The following is a 14,928-nucleotide window of genomic DNA, read 5'->3' on the forward strand; positions in this document are numbered from 1 at the left end:
GCTGCACATGCGGCCGAGAGACCACTATGCACAAGCCAGCTTCCTACTGCTGTAGCTCTGTGTGCAACTAGCCACTGAAACAAAGTGACACGCCTCGGCTGTCTGGAGTCCCACAGCCTCTGCCAAAAGGCTGCCAAGAACTCAATTGTGAGGCCCTCCTCCTGCCAATGACGTGCTGGAGCTAGGAGGGCCTCTCTCTGTGCTGCCAGTATATGACGTCCAAGCCGAACAGTGTACTGAAAGAAGGGGACTCCTGGGTGGTCTGCAGAAGAGAAGGGGTCCCTCCATAGCCACTCACCAAGATCCCATTGTACTCGTGCCAGTGGACAGCACTCCCAAGCCCAAAGCCTCCAGTGACGAGTCTCAAGAGCTGCTGGGTCAGGGTCTATGACGCAAGTCCTCCCACAGATGCCCACAACTCGGATCCTCTGAAAACAGCACTCTGCTACCTGCAGGGCCTCTACTGCAACTCGTTGTAATCGTCCCCCACCCTGAAGCTCGAAGAACAGGGCTGGGACTGCCTCTGAGCAGGCCCTACCTGAAATGAGAACCTCCAGTCGTGTGAAGGCTCCCATCCACCGGGGTGCTACTGGCTCGAGAGGCGTGAGCCACTCCGCTGGAACTCACTCTGAGATGTCGTGACACATGCTCTGCACCCCTCTCATGCCCTGCAGCAGCTAGTAACCCTGTATCTCCTCTGCCAAACCTGTGAACTCTAGCCAGTCACCTAGAGAGCGCGCTGGACCTGCTGCCATGGGACCCCAGGAAACATGCGGTCGACTACCAACCAAATGGCCTCTCTGAGTGCTAACCATGGGGTTCCAGACGAGGGGCTGCCGTAGACGCTCCTCCGTGCACATCGGCTGTCGCTGCTCCAAGCCACGCCGTAAGAGCTCCCAAGAACGAAGCAAACTCACAGCGAAGTGGTCCTCCGTCTCCTGCTCAAACCAACTCGGCGCATCTCTGCAAAGATCCATCTGGTCGAAGGTTGCCAAGGGCCTCCTGACTGAGGCACCCTGGCACGAAGCCTCTGCAACAAGAACTCCTTCCAGGGCTCCTCACCTGGAAAAGGTCCTCTGACTATGAACTTCCCTAGAAGGGCTCTGCTCTGCTATGCTGGATCAATGATCCCAAGCCCTCCCTGAGAACAAGGAAGTGTGATGACCAACCAAGCCACCTTGGCTCGGTCCATCTGAGTGTCACAGCTTGACCAAAGGAAGTTCCTGATCAGCCTCTCTACCTGGCTGATACAAGAACTCGAGAAGATCCGGCAGGAAGTGATGTACCACATAGTCGCCAACAACACCTAGTCGCCAACAACACCTGGTTGGCAACTACTACTCTACCAACCAGCGACAGACGTGCTGAGCTCCAATGTAACAGCTTTCTCCTGATGGACACGAGAAGAGGAGCAATCTGCTGCTCGGGAGACAAGTCCAAACCAACCTGACAACCCAAGTATCGAACTGCAGTCCCTGGGGGAATCCACCTGAAACCCTCTCCTGGCATCCAATCTGGCATAGGAGCACTACCAACCGAGAAAGCCACTGTCTTTCTCCAATTGATCAGTGCGCCCGATGCACTACAGAAGGTCTCCAGAGCCTGCTCACATCTGTGAAGATTGGCCTCCTGGCCATCTAAGTACAAGGCTGAGTCATCGGCAAACTCAGCGTCCAGTAGCTCCTCTCCCCGAATAGGGAGTGCTAAGCCCCTCAGACCAACCTGCAGTGACACCAGAAATCTGCTCATCGCCTCCGCATAGAACAGAAAGAGAAAGGGGGCCAGAGGACAGCCCTATCTGACCGAGCGTGTGAGCATGAAGCGCTCACCTCTCCCCCCTGCCAAAAGCACCTGACTGTGAGCCTGTCTGTACAAAGCTGACACCCCTCTGATCCAAGCATCTGAGAAGCCCATCCTGCGAAGAGTGCCCTCTAGAAAGTCCCAGTCAACTCGGTCGTAGGCCTTCTCAAAATCGAGAAGAAGAATCACAAGGTCCTCACCACGGAGCCATGCCAAAGCAGAAGCCTTCCAAAAAGTAAAGATGTTGTCAAGGATACTGCGCTCCTTGACAAAACCTGTCTGAGTCCCATGTATAAGGCTCTCTAAAAGTGGCTGAATCCTCAAACTCAGAGCCTTGGCAAGAATTTTGTAGGCTGAGTTGAGGATGGTGATGGGTCGCCACTGTCGAATCTCATCCAAGGAGCCACCCTCCTTGGGAATGAGGTAAATCAGGCCCTCAATCATGCTGTCCGGCATCACTCCTGTGTGCAAAATGTACTGAAAAGCACTACAAAGATCTGGGCCAAGCAGGTCCCAATACTCCAAGAAGAAGCTAGGAGTCAACCCATCCTCTCCTGGACAGCTACCACGAGGGAGGGCCCTCAGAGCTATGTGCAGCTCCTCAAGCTGAAGTGGCATCTCTAGCCTCTGGCGCATCTCCTCTGTCACAAGACAAGGCATCTGTGCCCAAACCTGCTCCCTGTATGCATCCTGCCGCTCTGACTGAGGCTCAGCCGACAGTAACTCACGGTAAAAGTCAGTAGCGACTGCACGCATATCCTCGGGCTCACAAGCAACTGACCCATCGGGCCTCCTCAACTGACCGACCTTGGCATGCGAGTGCCGAGGCCCCACTGTCTCAAAAAAAGCACCAGTCACTTTGTCACCCACCTGAGTCCACTGAGATGCCTGTCGGTGGAAGGCAAACTCATGACGCCTCTCGTCTGTGCTAGCAAGCTCCTGTCGAGCCTGCTGTAACTACTCCTCCAACCATGGACTGTCTGGGTGCTGCTCCTGCAGCCTCTGTAGTGAAGCAATGCCCCGTCTGAGACGCTGCTCCGCCTCTCTCGCTGCAACCCGGCGAGCTAGGGACTCCTGAAGAAAAAAGTGGCTAAGCTGAGCTAGGCCTGAGGCCACTCTGTCTGCTGGTGAATCCTGTCTGTCCATGCCCTCTGTCCAGAGAGCCTCTACCCTCTCTCTGAGTGCTGAGTCCAACAAGACCCTCTCTGGGATGCGGAGCATCGTGCTCCCACTCCTCTACCTGTCTGCCACTGTGAGGATCACTGGTGCATGGTCCGAGAAGGAAGTCCCTTCCAGGATGCCCACGGAACCCCCCATGTCACTGAAGTGGTCACTAGTGTAGAAGCGATCTATGCGCGATAGATTCACTCCTCCCACTCTGCGGTCCGATCTAGAGAAGGTAAGACTGTCTGGGGGGCTCACAAAACCAGAGTGCTGCCATGTATCCGAGACCCTCAAAGTCATACAAAACCTCTCCCAAGCTGCCAACTCGACTCCATGCACAGTAGCATGGCTGCCACCAATGCTATCAGAAGGGTCCTCCAACATGTTGAAATCCCCTCCTATACACCAATGATCGGCCTATGGCAAAGACTCAACAATCTGTGACCAAAACTCTGCACGAGCACTCGCCACATTGGGCGCATAGATGTTCAGGAAGCCCACCAGGCCACCCTGAATCTGCATAGTAATCCACTGAGCCCTGCCCGGCACAATAATCCCTCTACCCACAATGGCCTGCTGTAGTGAGTCCGCAATAGTCATACATACCCCTCCCTGGATGCCTCCAGGTCCAAAAGCAGCTAACCAAAAGGTATCATAACGTCCTCATTACACATCGCAACCTCCTCTGTCCCGGAGTCCTCATGAATGTATACATAGCAAGGCAAACACTTAGTATCAACAAAGAAGTACACCACAATGTGCCTACATCCTGCTGAGTCTAGGGGTGTCACCGCAAACTTGGCCAATGGGCCACGGGCCTGCTACCACCCCTCCTTCGCTGGAGCCCCAGGCTCGGAGGGTGGCTCTGCATCTGTACGCTATGCCGGTGGCTGTGGCTGCGGGCCAGCCCAGGCAGGCTGGGGCTGAGGCTGTGGTGCATGTCGTGGCCTCCTCCGTGGACAGGTCTTCGCTAGATGGCCCATCTGTCGGCAAATGAAGCACTGGTTCGGGAGGCCCGAGTACTCCACACTCTGTCGAAACCAACCCCCACTAACCCGAGGTAAAAGGATAACCTTCGAGAGAGTGTGGGTATCTCTGACCAAAACTCGAACTGAGGGAATGCCAGCCGCCTTGGCAGCTACTGATGCTGCCGTGCGAGGTGTCTCCAGGACAGTCCCAATGGCGGAGCCGATCCTGGAAAGAAGTGGTAGGTACTCTCTCCGTAAACCCGGAAAGCAGACTAAGATGGGGATGTCTGCCTCCTCTACTAGAACATCCGAAGCTGGGTCAAAACCATGTCGCCATTGTCGAAAGTGGGCACGTGAGGCTCGGATGGCCAGTGGACTCATAGCTATGACCTTCAACGCCATCTCGGAAGACTCAAACTCAATCTGATAGTACCCCCGTCCGAGAATCTGGACATCCAAAATCTTTCCCACCTCTGCGAGAAGGCGGGCCTGGAGAAGGTCTCGCAGCTCTCCTCTGCTAGGTCGGGTACCGAGAATCTTGCAGATGACCGAGGTCGCCTACAATCGCTCTACCTCAGCGGCAAGGCTCGCTTGCTTTGTAGGCGAGAGAGCAAGTCGAATGGTGGGCTCAGCGGGGTCGGGCGAAGGGGCTTCTAGCGAGTTCCTCTGTGGCAAAGCTGGAGCCTCCATCTGTGTCTACTGCCGTGGCGTAAGAAGAGGACGACGACGGGAGGGTGCTCCAAAAGGGCGCGTCAACACTGCTCCAAGGAGTTGAAACAAATGCCGAAGGTGCCGAATTTGCAGGGAGTAACCGAGGCGGATGGCCCAAATTGACGGGCGAACGGACCGAGTCCCGGCGGGCGGGGGGGGGTTTGTGATAAAACGGGTTGGAGCAAGCGGGCCAGCGGCGAGAGAGCTGGGGCTGAGGGCGTGCGGCGGCAGCAAGGGCTGATGGCGGGCGGACGGGCTGGGACAGGGCAGCGCAAGGGGGGGGCAGCGGGGGCTGAGTGCAGGCGGCAGGGGATAGGCGAGCGGGGGGCAGCGGGGGCTGAAGGTAGCGCGAGGGAGGCAGCGGGCAGCACGTGGGGGGGGGGCTGGGCAGCGATGGCGATGGCGCAGCGAGGGTGGGTGCACTGCAGCAGCGAGCGCGCGCATCCCCGATTATGGATTTCTATCTCCTACACTATTTGGCATGTATGTGGATGAGGTTGCTGACTACATTGAGAGGGACGATGATAGATGAGCACAGTTGGCAGGGACATGGATCCCACTACTGTTATATGCTGATGATATTGTGCTGATTTCCGACTCTCTGGAGGGGATGCAATGTCATTTAGATGCTTTGTACACATTTGCCCACGATAGTGGATTGTCTGTTAACCTGGGGAAGACCAAGGTTATGGTGTTTAGCACCACACCACAGTGGGTCAGGAGGTCAGCACCTCCTTTTACATATAGCCAGGAGACGGTGGAGTATACAGATGCATACACCTATCTTGGGGTAATCTTCAGTGGACCGGCATTTTCATTGAGGAGAGCAGCAGAGACTAGATTGATGAGAGCTTATGCATCCTTGGGAGGTTTGGAGAGGATGCGTTCGCAGGTTCAGTTTCAGGAACCTCGAACAAAGTTGTGGCTTCTTGACACTCTAGTGGCTTTAACTATGCTCTATGGGGTTCAGATTTGGGGGCCACCAAGGCAGATCTGGTAGCATCGATGGATGGAGACGTATGGAGAGGCCTCTAGTCTCTATGATCTCTTGGATGATTCGGGCAAGGCCTTAGTGCCACATGAGATTATTCGGGCTGAGCTAGCTGGCCCTCCTCTCGTAGTTGAGGCCCTTACTAAATAAGTTTCCTTTATGCATAATTTATGGGACCTTCTTAGAGACAAATATGCTCGTCTAGCATATGAGACATCCCGACAGCTAGTGCTACAAGGGGACACAGCATGTTGGTATGGCAGATGACATCATGGTTTTAATTACACGGCTTCAGCATGGATAGACTGCCTCCATTCCAATACTCCTTGGATGCACCCTCCCTTTCTTTTTTCCGAGAAAAAGATCCTTCTATTAGTTAATGAAACTGCCCATAGGGCTACAACCTCCTCTACAAGAGAGGACTACAACAATCATGATGGGGAGACTCTCCCAATGAAAAAACAACATATGTACAATGAAGCTAGATCAGGGGATGGGACGAGGGAAGAGCCACACAGGTGGACGGTAGTGCCATCTGAGCACACCCTGGTCCATGGTGAAAAATGGCCCAGGACACCAAAGTCGAAGGAAAGCCTCTCTGTGCTCCCGCATGCGGTCGGAACTGTCCTGGAGTCTCTCAAACTGTCCTCTGAGAGTATGAACTAGCTCAAGCCAAAGATCCCGAACAGTCTCTGCTGGTGGTACAGGCCGCGCCTCGAAAATGCGGAAGCAATGGGCCTGCCAGATAAACTAGAGTGTCAGGCCACTGATGAGCTCCCAACACACCTCTCTCACTGCACCACTCTTGTGGAGTAAGCTCTGTGTGGCAGGCTGGAGTGTAGGTCGCCCCCCTTGCATCACTATCATCCTGCTGGTGGATGATAGCTCAAACTGAAGTGCCGGGCCCGTGAGAGTGGACCAAGCAGCTACCCCCCAAGTGTACTGCCGAGCCGTGGAAAGAGCAGGCATCAGCCGAAGAACACAAAGCCACACCTGTTGTGCCAAGGGATAGTCCCAAAGACAATGACGATGACTCTCCACAAGGTGGTCACAAGCTGTGCATGCGGACGAGAGGCCACAATGCACAAGCCAACTCCCAACTGTTGTAGCTCTGTGTGCGACCAGCCACTGAAACAAAGTGACTCGCCTCGGCAGTCTGGAGTCCCACAACCTCTCCCAAAAAGCTGCCAAGAACTCGACTGTGAGACCCTCCTCCTACCAATGAGGTGTTGCAGCACGGCGAGCCTCTCTCTGTGCTGCCAGTATGTGACGTCCAAGTCGAACAGTGTACTGAAAGAAAGGGACACCTGGGTGGTCTGCAGAAGAGAGGGGGTCCCTCCAAAGCCACTCTCCAGGATCCCACTATACTCGTGCCAGTGGACAGCACTCCCAAGCCCACAGTCTCCAATGTCCAGTCGCAAGAGCAGCTAGGTCAGGATCGATGACACAAGTCCTCCCACAGATGCCCACCACTCGGATCCTCTGAAAAGAGCACTCTGCCACCTATGGGGCCTCAATCTTCATCAAAGATAAAATTTCCTTCAAAGCAAGTCATTCTTGAATTGGGAAAGAATTGAACCCGAATCCCTTGGATTTGTGATTGTCTCGCTAGTAGGCCGTTACAATTGGAATGTGATTTGATAAGCTTCTCTTCAAACCCTTGACAAATAGCAATGCTGGAAGAAGACGATCCGCCAAATAATTCGTTTTCTAACGCTTTTATTTGGGGCCTATGCACGTGGAGCATAGCTGGATATGAAGACTTGAAAGAACCCAAGAGAGCGGCAATTGGATAAAGTGGTTCCAAGCTTCTTGCAACACAATTGAGCATTTTCACATCATTGGAGCGAGAGAAAGTCGACACTCCATGGTTTGTTTTCCTTCCTTTCTTTGAAAAAGAAGGGGGAGGGGGGGAGGATGATTTTGCAAAAGTGGACAAGCTCTGCAAATTTCTTGAGAGGCTTTGGCTGAATCGTTTAAGGACAGCAATTGTTTGCATAAACCAAGAGGAACCCGGAGGCTGAAAATAACATGTGGGCTCAAATGCCAAATTCATCCTATGAGGAAACGAAATAGAGGAAGCGGACAGACAAACACAGATCCCTTGTGTATAGTTCTCCTGCACTTGATATAGGAATGCGTTTACTATATGAGAGTGAAATAAAAAGGAAAGCCATCCAAGACTTATGCAATCGGGCCCAAGAAAAGTTCGCATGGTTTGGCATTTTAGAAGCCTGTGCTGGTACATTCTTGCATTGTACTAGTTAACTTCAACAACCAAATATTTATTGCACCATCTGGGAAGTTGCATTTAACCTTTTTGTGTCTTTTGCTACCTTTGGGACTTTGTAGACCATAGGCTGGGAGTTTTTTACTGAGATGGGGGCATACAAACATCTTCCCTTTCTGGCATTGTACAAAATAGAACTAGTTGTGACACTTCTGAACTTTGTGGTTATGGAACACAAAACCTGGCCGTCTCTGTGCACATAAGTTTTCCCGAACCAAAAAAAAAAACCAACTTTTTGACAAATGAACAAAGTGGTAACAACAAACCTTTGGATGATGAGTATGCCGGTCCATCAAAGGAAGGATACAATCCAGCAGCAGAGGCAACATTCAACACGGTTCCCCCTTTGCCTGCTTTCAACATGACCTGAACCTGCATAAGAAATTCCTCTTTTCCTGTGAGTTTGAAGCACAGATTCAAGAAAAATGCACTTGACAATCAATTGCCAGCCCTGGTTTTTGAACATTTGTCCTGCTCAAACGAATGACTTAGCCCAGGCTCCAGATGTATTGAAAAATTAAGGTGAAGAAGCATGTTCGCATCCCAATTCAAATGAAGTTAAAGCTTCCCATTAAATGCTTTACACGCCATGCTTTTAAAAAGCGTGCATAACATGTCAGGTCCTCTCTAGCATGACCCCTTTAAACCTCACATGAATTTGTGATGTACAAAAGATGGAGAAACTATCTGCTGAAGTATGATGTATAGTCATTGCCTGATCTACAATCATGAAAGAGAGTTACAAGAGCGGAAACTTTACAGAAAACCACAACTTTCTTTATTTCTTAAACAAAATCTGGAATTTATGGAAACAGTTCACAAGCTTACAGCTAGTCTGGTGCAATCAATCACTGCAATCAAGTTCACATCTAGCACTTTACGCCAAGGACCAGTGCCATCATTACTGCGGTCCTCAAAGAGCTGGCCCCTTTCACTGATTCCAGCACTGTTAATGCAGATGTCTAATCTTCCAAAAACTTCTTCATGCTTTTGGAAAACAGAAAATATCTCCTCTGCAGCCACAGACACTTAAGTTTTTCTCCAGGTTCTTAAATTGACATCAAAACTATACAGGAATGCAAAAGAGTCCTGAACGTTAGCTTCGTACCAGGCTGAGTAACATCACACTTGATAAAGATTGCTCTAAGATTTTGCAAGTGCCCAAGCTTTGAGTATTCATCTTGCACTAGTCTCACTGTCTCCAAACCAGCTGATTCGGAAAAATCTACAAGAGAGAGCTGAACACCTCTTTTGGCCAGAGCCAAAGCCAGAGCTCTTCCTGAACTTTCAAATAGCATGTCAGTATGCCTAGGGGAAAGTTACAGAAAAATTGATCAATCAAGAAAGCAAAACATATGCATAGATAGCTAGCCTTAACACTTGAAATTGAAATAGGTATGCTTAAAGTGGGGACAAAATTTAACCACAGCTAGCTTTTAGACAGCTCTCCCCTATTGAATGATTGACTGAACCTAAAATCCAGATAGTTTACCATAACCGCAAACCAACCCTCGTTGCCTCTGATGATAATTTCTACTAGGAGGATTCAAGTGATCTGACAACAAAGGACGTTCATAGCATGCAATTTTTGTACTTGCACTTACTGTGGATAACAAAGTGAAGCATTGATGCTATAGAGAGAGCAATAACTTGCATTATTCAAAAGAGTGTTCATAGACAATATGTGAGTGGATTAGGCATCTAGGATTGACACACAGCATGATGTAATCTACAAATGGAAAAACTCACTCCATATGGAAAGGGAATAAATACTATTTCGTTACAAGAACCGGAGACTATGACCGTAGTCCAAACAAGATACTAGATAGGAGGCAGAAAGGGTTGAGAAACCATGTCATTGAAGAATTTATAGTTGCCTGGAAGGTCTACCTCCTACAGATGCTACTTGGTAACCAGAAACTTTTATTCATGAACATGTTCCCTCATTAATCATTGAGGACCATAATTGTCCCAAAGGAGGTGAGGTGCTTCCAACCTTCCTATGTAATCTACAAGTGGAAAAACTCACTCCACATGGAAAGGGAATAAATACTATTTCGTTACAGGAACCGGAGATTATGATCGTACATAGGAGGCAAAAACAGTTCAAACACCGTGTCATCCAAGAATTAATAGTTGCCGGAAGGACTACCCCCTACAGATGCTACTTAGGAACCAGAAAGCTAAAATGTGTTTTAGGGTTCATGTCACGGTGTACTCCTAAGCTAACATGATTCATCTACGTGATATGTCACGGCGGTTCAATTTGATTCATCATCATGGTTCAATGTCCTATGATACACCATAGCGGTTCTCATTTGGATTCACCACTATCATTCACAAGTGAGATTTAGTAGGTTCACTAGTAGTCATAAATAATACAAATTTGTTCATTCATTCATTCATTCATTTATGAGTGAAGAGGTTGTCATGTGTATCCTCTTCAAAATTGCCTTCATTTTGTTGTCATTGTCGCTTGTTGTTGTCATTGTCGTCTTCTTCATCTTCATTTCGTTGGCTTCATGTGTTGTCGTCTTCATGTTGTCATTCGTCACTTCGTCTCATTTGTATGTTGAATTTCTAAATCTTCATTGGTGTCGTTGGTCCATTTTGTCAAGGTGCGGCCTTCTTGGTTAATGGTGTAATACACACATACATATCATGTTCTGTGAGTATATTGTGTGCGTGTATAATGTGATGCCTCATGAGGGAGGTCTTACCATGTGTCATAGCAATGTCTAATCCTCTTACATGGGTTGGCATAGTCACCAATGTGCTTTTGACCTTGTAAAGTGTGCTTGAGCTTGTGTCGCGGTTATTTCTTGTGCTCGATGGCGAAGGTCGGTGGCCGATGTTCCTCGCAGCCGTGGGAACTCGGGTCGAGCTTGTGGCTAGAAACTCTTTCAAAAACGAGCTCGAGTGGTTGTGGGAACTCGACGTTCAATGGTGTGATTTCAAATAAACAAAAATATTATAATTAAGCACACAAAACAAATGGCTTGCCAGTCTGCACTTTAAAGAGATAGCGAGGGAAAGTCACAAGCAACTGGGTTAACAGCACTACCGAGAGCGAAATACCAGGTGGCTGCCTTGTGTGTAGTAGGCTTCTAGTAGCGCAAAGGACCATGAGCCAGCAATTGGTGACGAGCAGAAACCGGGCGTCAATTGGCCGGGTCAACCACCGTTTGCCAACGCTCAAGGATATGCTGTCAAAGCGCTAGTAGGAAATGTTAATATGTTCTACCAAACTAAGGGCAGCCACCATGCATATGCAGAAGCTGAGGCTCAGGATCAACTCCAGTCGACTGAATCGGACAGACCCGATGCCAACGGGATCTATTAAATCTACCTGAGCAATTTTTTGAAATCTGCCAAATGGCTTTAGTCTGTGTGAGCGCCCTCCCTTTTTGTGCCTTTGACTAATCTTGCCTCCTATGAATAGGAGACTTTCACCAGTGATTACTCACAAAGAAGTCGTATAGCTGGAGGGTCTCACAGTTGAGTTCTTGTCAGGTTTTTGGGAGCAGTTGTGGGACTCCAGACAGCCGAGGTGAGTCACTTTGTTACAATGGCTAGTTGCACATAGAGCTACAGCATTGAGGAGTTGGCTAGTACATAGTGGCTTGTCGGCAGCCTGTGCAGCTTGTGACCATCCTCTGGAGAGTCAACGTCACTATCTGTGGGACTGCCCCATGACACAGTGGCTTCGGTACTTCGACTAATGCCAGCTCTTTCCATAGCGCGACAGTTCACTTGGGGTGTTGTAGCTTGGTCCACCCTCACGGGCCCTGCGCTCCATTTTGAGTTAGCCTCCACCAGCAGGATGATAGTGATTCAAGGGGGCCGACCTACACTTCAGCCTGTCACAGAGCTTAACCCCCAAGAGTGGTGCAGTGAGAGAGAGGTGTGCTGAGAGCTCATATATGGCATGGCAATCTGGTTGATCTGGCGGGCCAGCTGCTTCCGCATCTTCGAGGCACGCCCTGTCCCACCGACGGAGACTGTTCGTGACTTTTGGTTGGAGATGATTCATACTCTCAATGGTTAGTTCGAGAGACTTCAAGGCAGCTCCAACCGCATGCGGGAGCGCAGAGAGGCTTTCTTGTGACTCTGGCACCCAGGGCCTTCTCCATGGTCCAGGTGCACCCAGATGGCACTAGCAGCCACCAATGAGGCTCTTCCCTCCTCCCATTTTGTGATTTGGTCTCATTGTACATATTTTGTTTACTCACTGGGAGAATCTCCCCATGCTTTTGATGTTGCCCCCTCTAGTAGAGGTGGTTTGTAGCCCTAGGCAGTTTTATCAACTAATGGAAGGATCTTTTTCTTACAAAAAAAAAAAAGTCGTATAGCTTTTAAAAAAAAGCAATGAGCATTAAATGTCGCAAGAGCCACACACACACACCCTTCAGCTGCAGTTCTACAGTGGTATTCCAGAGAGAAAAAGAAGCAAAACTCTTGCACTTCCACTTAGTTGTAATCAGGCTTAATCCCTCTGAAAATTAACGTGCTTGGGCTCAATGGAAAGCTCTTCAAGAGCACTTGCTCCACACACAAGTAATGTGATGTAATGTGAGCTAAAAAAAATAACTAATTGACCACGGTAATTATGCAAAAAATTACAATGTTTGCATTACACTGAATGCAAGGGCTTATTATGCAAGTATTCAATGCTAAATGTGACTTTCGCTTCTCCTAATCACCAAATTCACACTGAATGCAAGGGCTTATTATGCAAGGACTTTCACTTCTCCTAGTCACCAAAGGGTAGTGGAGCATGCTCTTGCCCATATGTTGATTAGGGAGTGGGATTATTAGGGATGCTAATGCAAGAGAAATTTATAGGTCTAGGTGTAGAACCGTCGGCTTTAGTACCACTTGTTGAGAAGAGTGCTCCCTACTCACCAATGGTTAGCGTTAAGCTAGAGCCTTAGCTTAACCATGGTGTTAGGGTTAGGGTTAAAGAGTTGTAGATTAGGGTTAGGCTATGCCAAGTGCAAGATCATTAGTGTAGAGTATAGACACACATGATAGAATCAGTAGAGAATAGCCTCTTACATAGGCTTAGTGCTTTACAATCATTATATATACCTAGATGAATCTAGGATAAGCCCAGATTCACCCTTGAAGGAAAGTGCAAGGTATAGACCCATGGTAGTCACCCACAAGATAATATAACCATCAGCTCCATCATGCATAGTATTGACTAAATACCACGACATCCCCACTAACGTCGTCAGTGCCCAATAGTGGGTGTAGAACTAGGTACTAACATATGCTCCCCAACACAACACACATCACACGCACACACACATGAGCATACATCAACACAAAGTTCAGCGTACTGAGTTTCTGTCATGACTCCGGAGATCAAGGGCAGACTCAGCCATAATGAAGCCTAGCACTAAAAGAAGCTTTAAATCGAAAAAATTAGCACAAAAATGAGGTAGTTGATAGGGCATACGCACCACAAAAGATAGAAAGAATTAGCACAATATCAACTAGTCGTAACTCGGACGAAAACTTCACAATGTGAAGTCTGCATGTCCGCTATACAACTAAGAAATATACCTAGATGAATCTAGGATAAGCCCAAATTCAAGCCCAGGTTGCATCCTCTAGCTATTGGACTATGACATCATTTATCCTTTCCTAGGTGGCTAGGGGGCTTTCCCATATGGTGCCACAAGTTGGGCTTACCCCAACATTGAGCCCATTTCATAAGGCACCCCCAAGTTGGGCCACGGACATTTACCACACCCCCCCCGCCCCCCCGGGGGTCCAAACATGCCAATTCTCTGGTTTCTTGACTTATTTAGTCCACCCTTCTATCAAAAATAACTTAAAGGATCATCTCGACAGCCTTGGTCGGACCCACAATATTATGACCCTCTTAGTTGTTTAGCAGAGTCACTAGTAGATTTATGCAAAATCCTGACATGAAGCATTCGGAGGCAATGTCAAACCACTGAAGACACAGCAGGTTAGGGCTCCCCAAGCCTAACCTAGCCAACCTGCAAATCTTGGCCAAGATGCCTAAACCCTAATAGAAGCAAAAGAAGCAGAAGGACTTACCAACTTACAAAGTCTCATCGAGTGGCCCAATTTTTTATAGTAGGGTTAGGATTACAAGGTGAGGGTCATTTACACCGAGTTTCAAAAGAGGCCCCACAGGTGGCAAAGTGTTGTTTTCAATCTGAGTTGTGGGCATTTGTGGGAGGACTTGTGTCATAGATCCTGACCCAGTAGCTCTTGAGACTGGCCACTGGAGGCTGTGGGCTTAGGAGTGTTGTCCACTGGCACGAGTGCAGTGGGATCCTGGAGAGTGGTTTTGAAAGGAACCCTTTCTCCTCAACCGACCATCCAAATATCCCATTCTTTCAGTACACTGTTCGATTGGGACATCACATAATGGCAGCACGAAGAGGCTCGTCCTGCTGCAGCACCTCGTTGGCAAGAGGAGGGCCTCACACCTAAGTTCTTGTCAGCTTTTTGGGCGAGGTTGTGGGACTCCAGACAGCTGCGGCGAGTCACTTTGTTCGAGTGGCAGTACACTTGGGGGGCAGCTGCTTGGTCCACTCTCACGGGCCCGGCACTTCAGTTTGAGTTATCCTCCACCAGCAGGATGATAGTGATGCAGGGGGGTCGACCTACACTCCAAAGAGCTTACTCCACAGGAGTGGTGCAGTGAGAGAGAGGAGTGTTGGGAGCTCATCTGCGGCCTGACACTCTGGTTCATTTGGTGGGCCCGCTGCTTCCGCATCTTTGAGGCTCGCCCTGTACCACCAGCAAAGATTGTTCGTGATCTTTGGCTAGAGCTAGTCCATACTCTCAGAGGACAATTCGAGAGACTCCAGGGCAGCTCCGACCGCATGCGAGAGCGTAGAGACGCTTTCCTTCGACTCTGGCGCCCTGGGCCCTTCTTCACCATGGTCCAGGGTGTGCTGAGATGGCACTACCGTCCACCTGTGTGGCTTTTCCCTCCTCCATCTCTTGATTTAGCC

General features: G+C 49.4%; 1 protein-coding gene across 2 annotated transcripts in view; it reads right to left on the minus strand.

Moving 5' to 3' along the window:
• LOC147446820 (ARP protein (REF)) overlaps positions 1–14,928 on the minus strand; it is a 192,470-nt gene that overhangs the window by 164,820 nt on the left and 12,722 nt on the right. For both annotated transcript variants that reach the window (XM_086522788.1, XM_086522787.1), the window contains exons 3-5: positions 9,033–9,203; positions 8,753–8,937; positions 8,191–8,296 (exon numbers count right to left, since the gene is read on the minus strand). In XM_086522788.1, the coding sequence (XP_086378914.1) occupies positions 8,191–8,296; positions 8,753–8,937; positions 9,033–9,203 (462 nt within the window). The remainder of the gene's footprint in view (positions 1–8,190; positions 8,297–8,752; positions 8,938–9,032; positions 9,204–14,928) is intronic.

Source organism: Adiantum capillus-veneris, chromosome 11 (genome assembly GCF_014529385.1).
Source record: "Adiantum capillus-veneris isolate H3 chromosome 11, ASM1452938v2, whole genome shotgun sequence".
Classification (NCBI taxonomy): Eukaryota; Viridiplantae; Streptophyta; class Polypodiopsida; order Polypodiales; family Pteridaceae; genus Adiantum; species Adiantum capillus-veneris.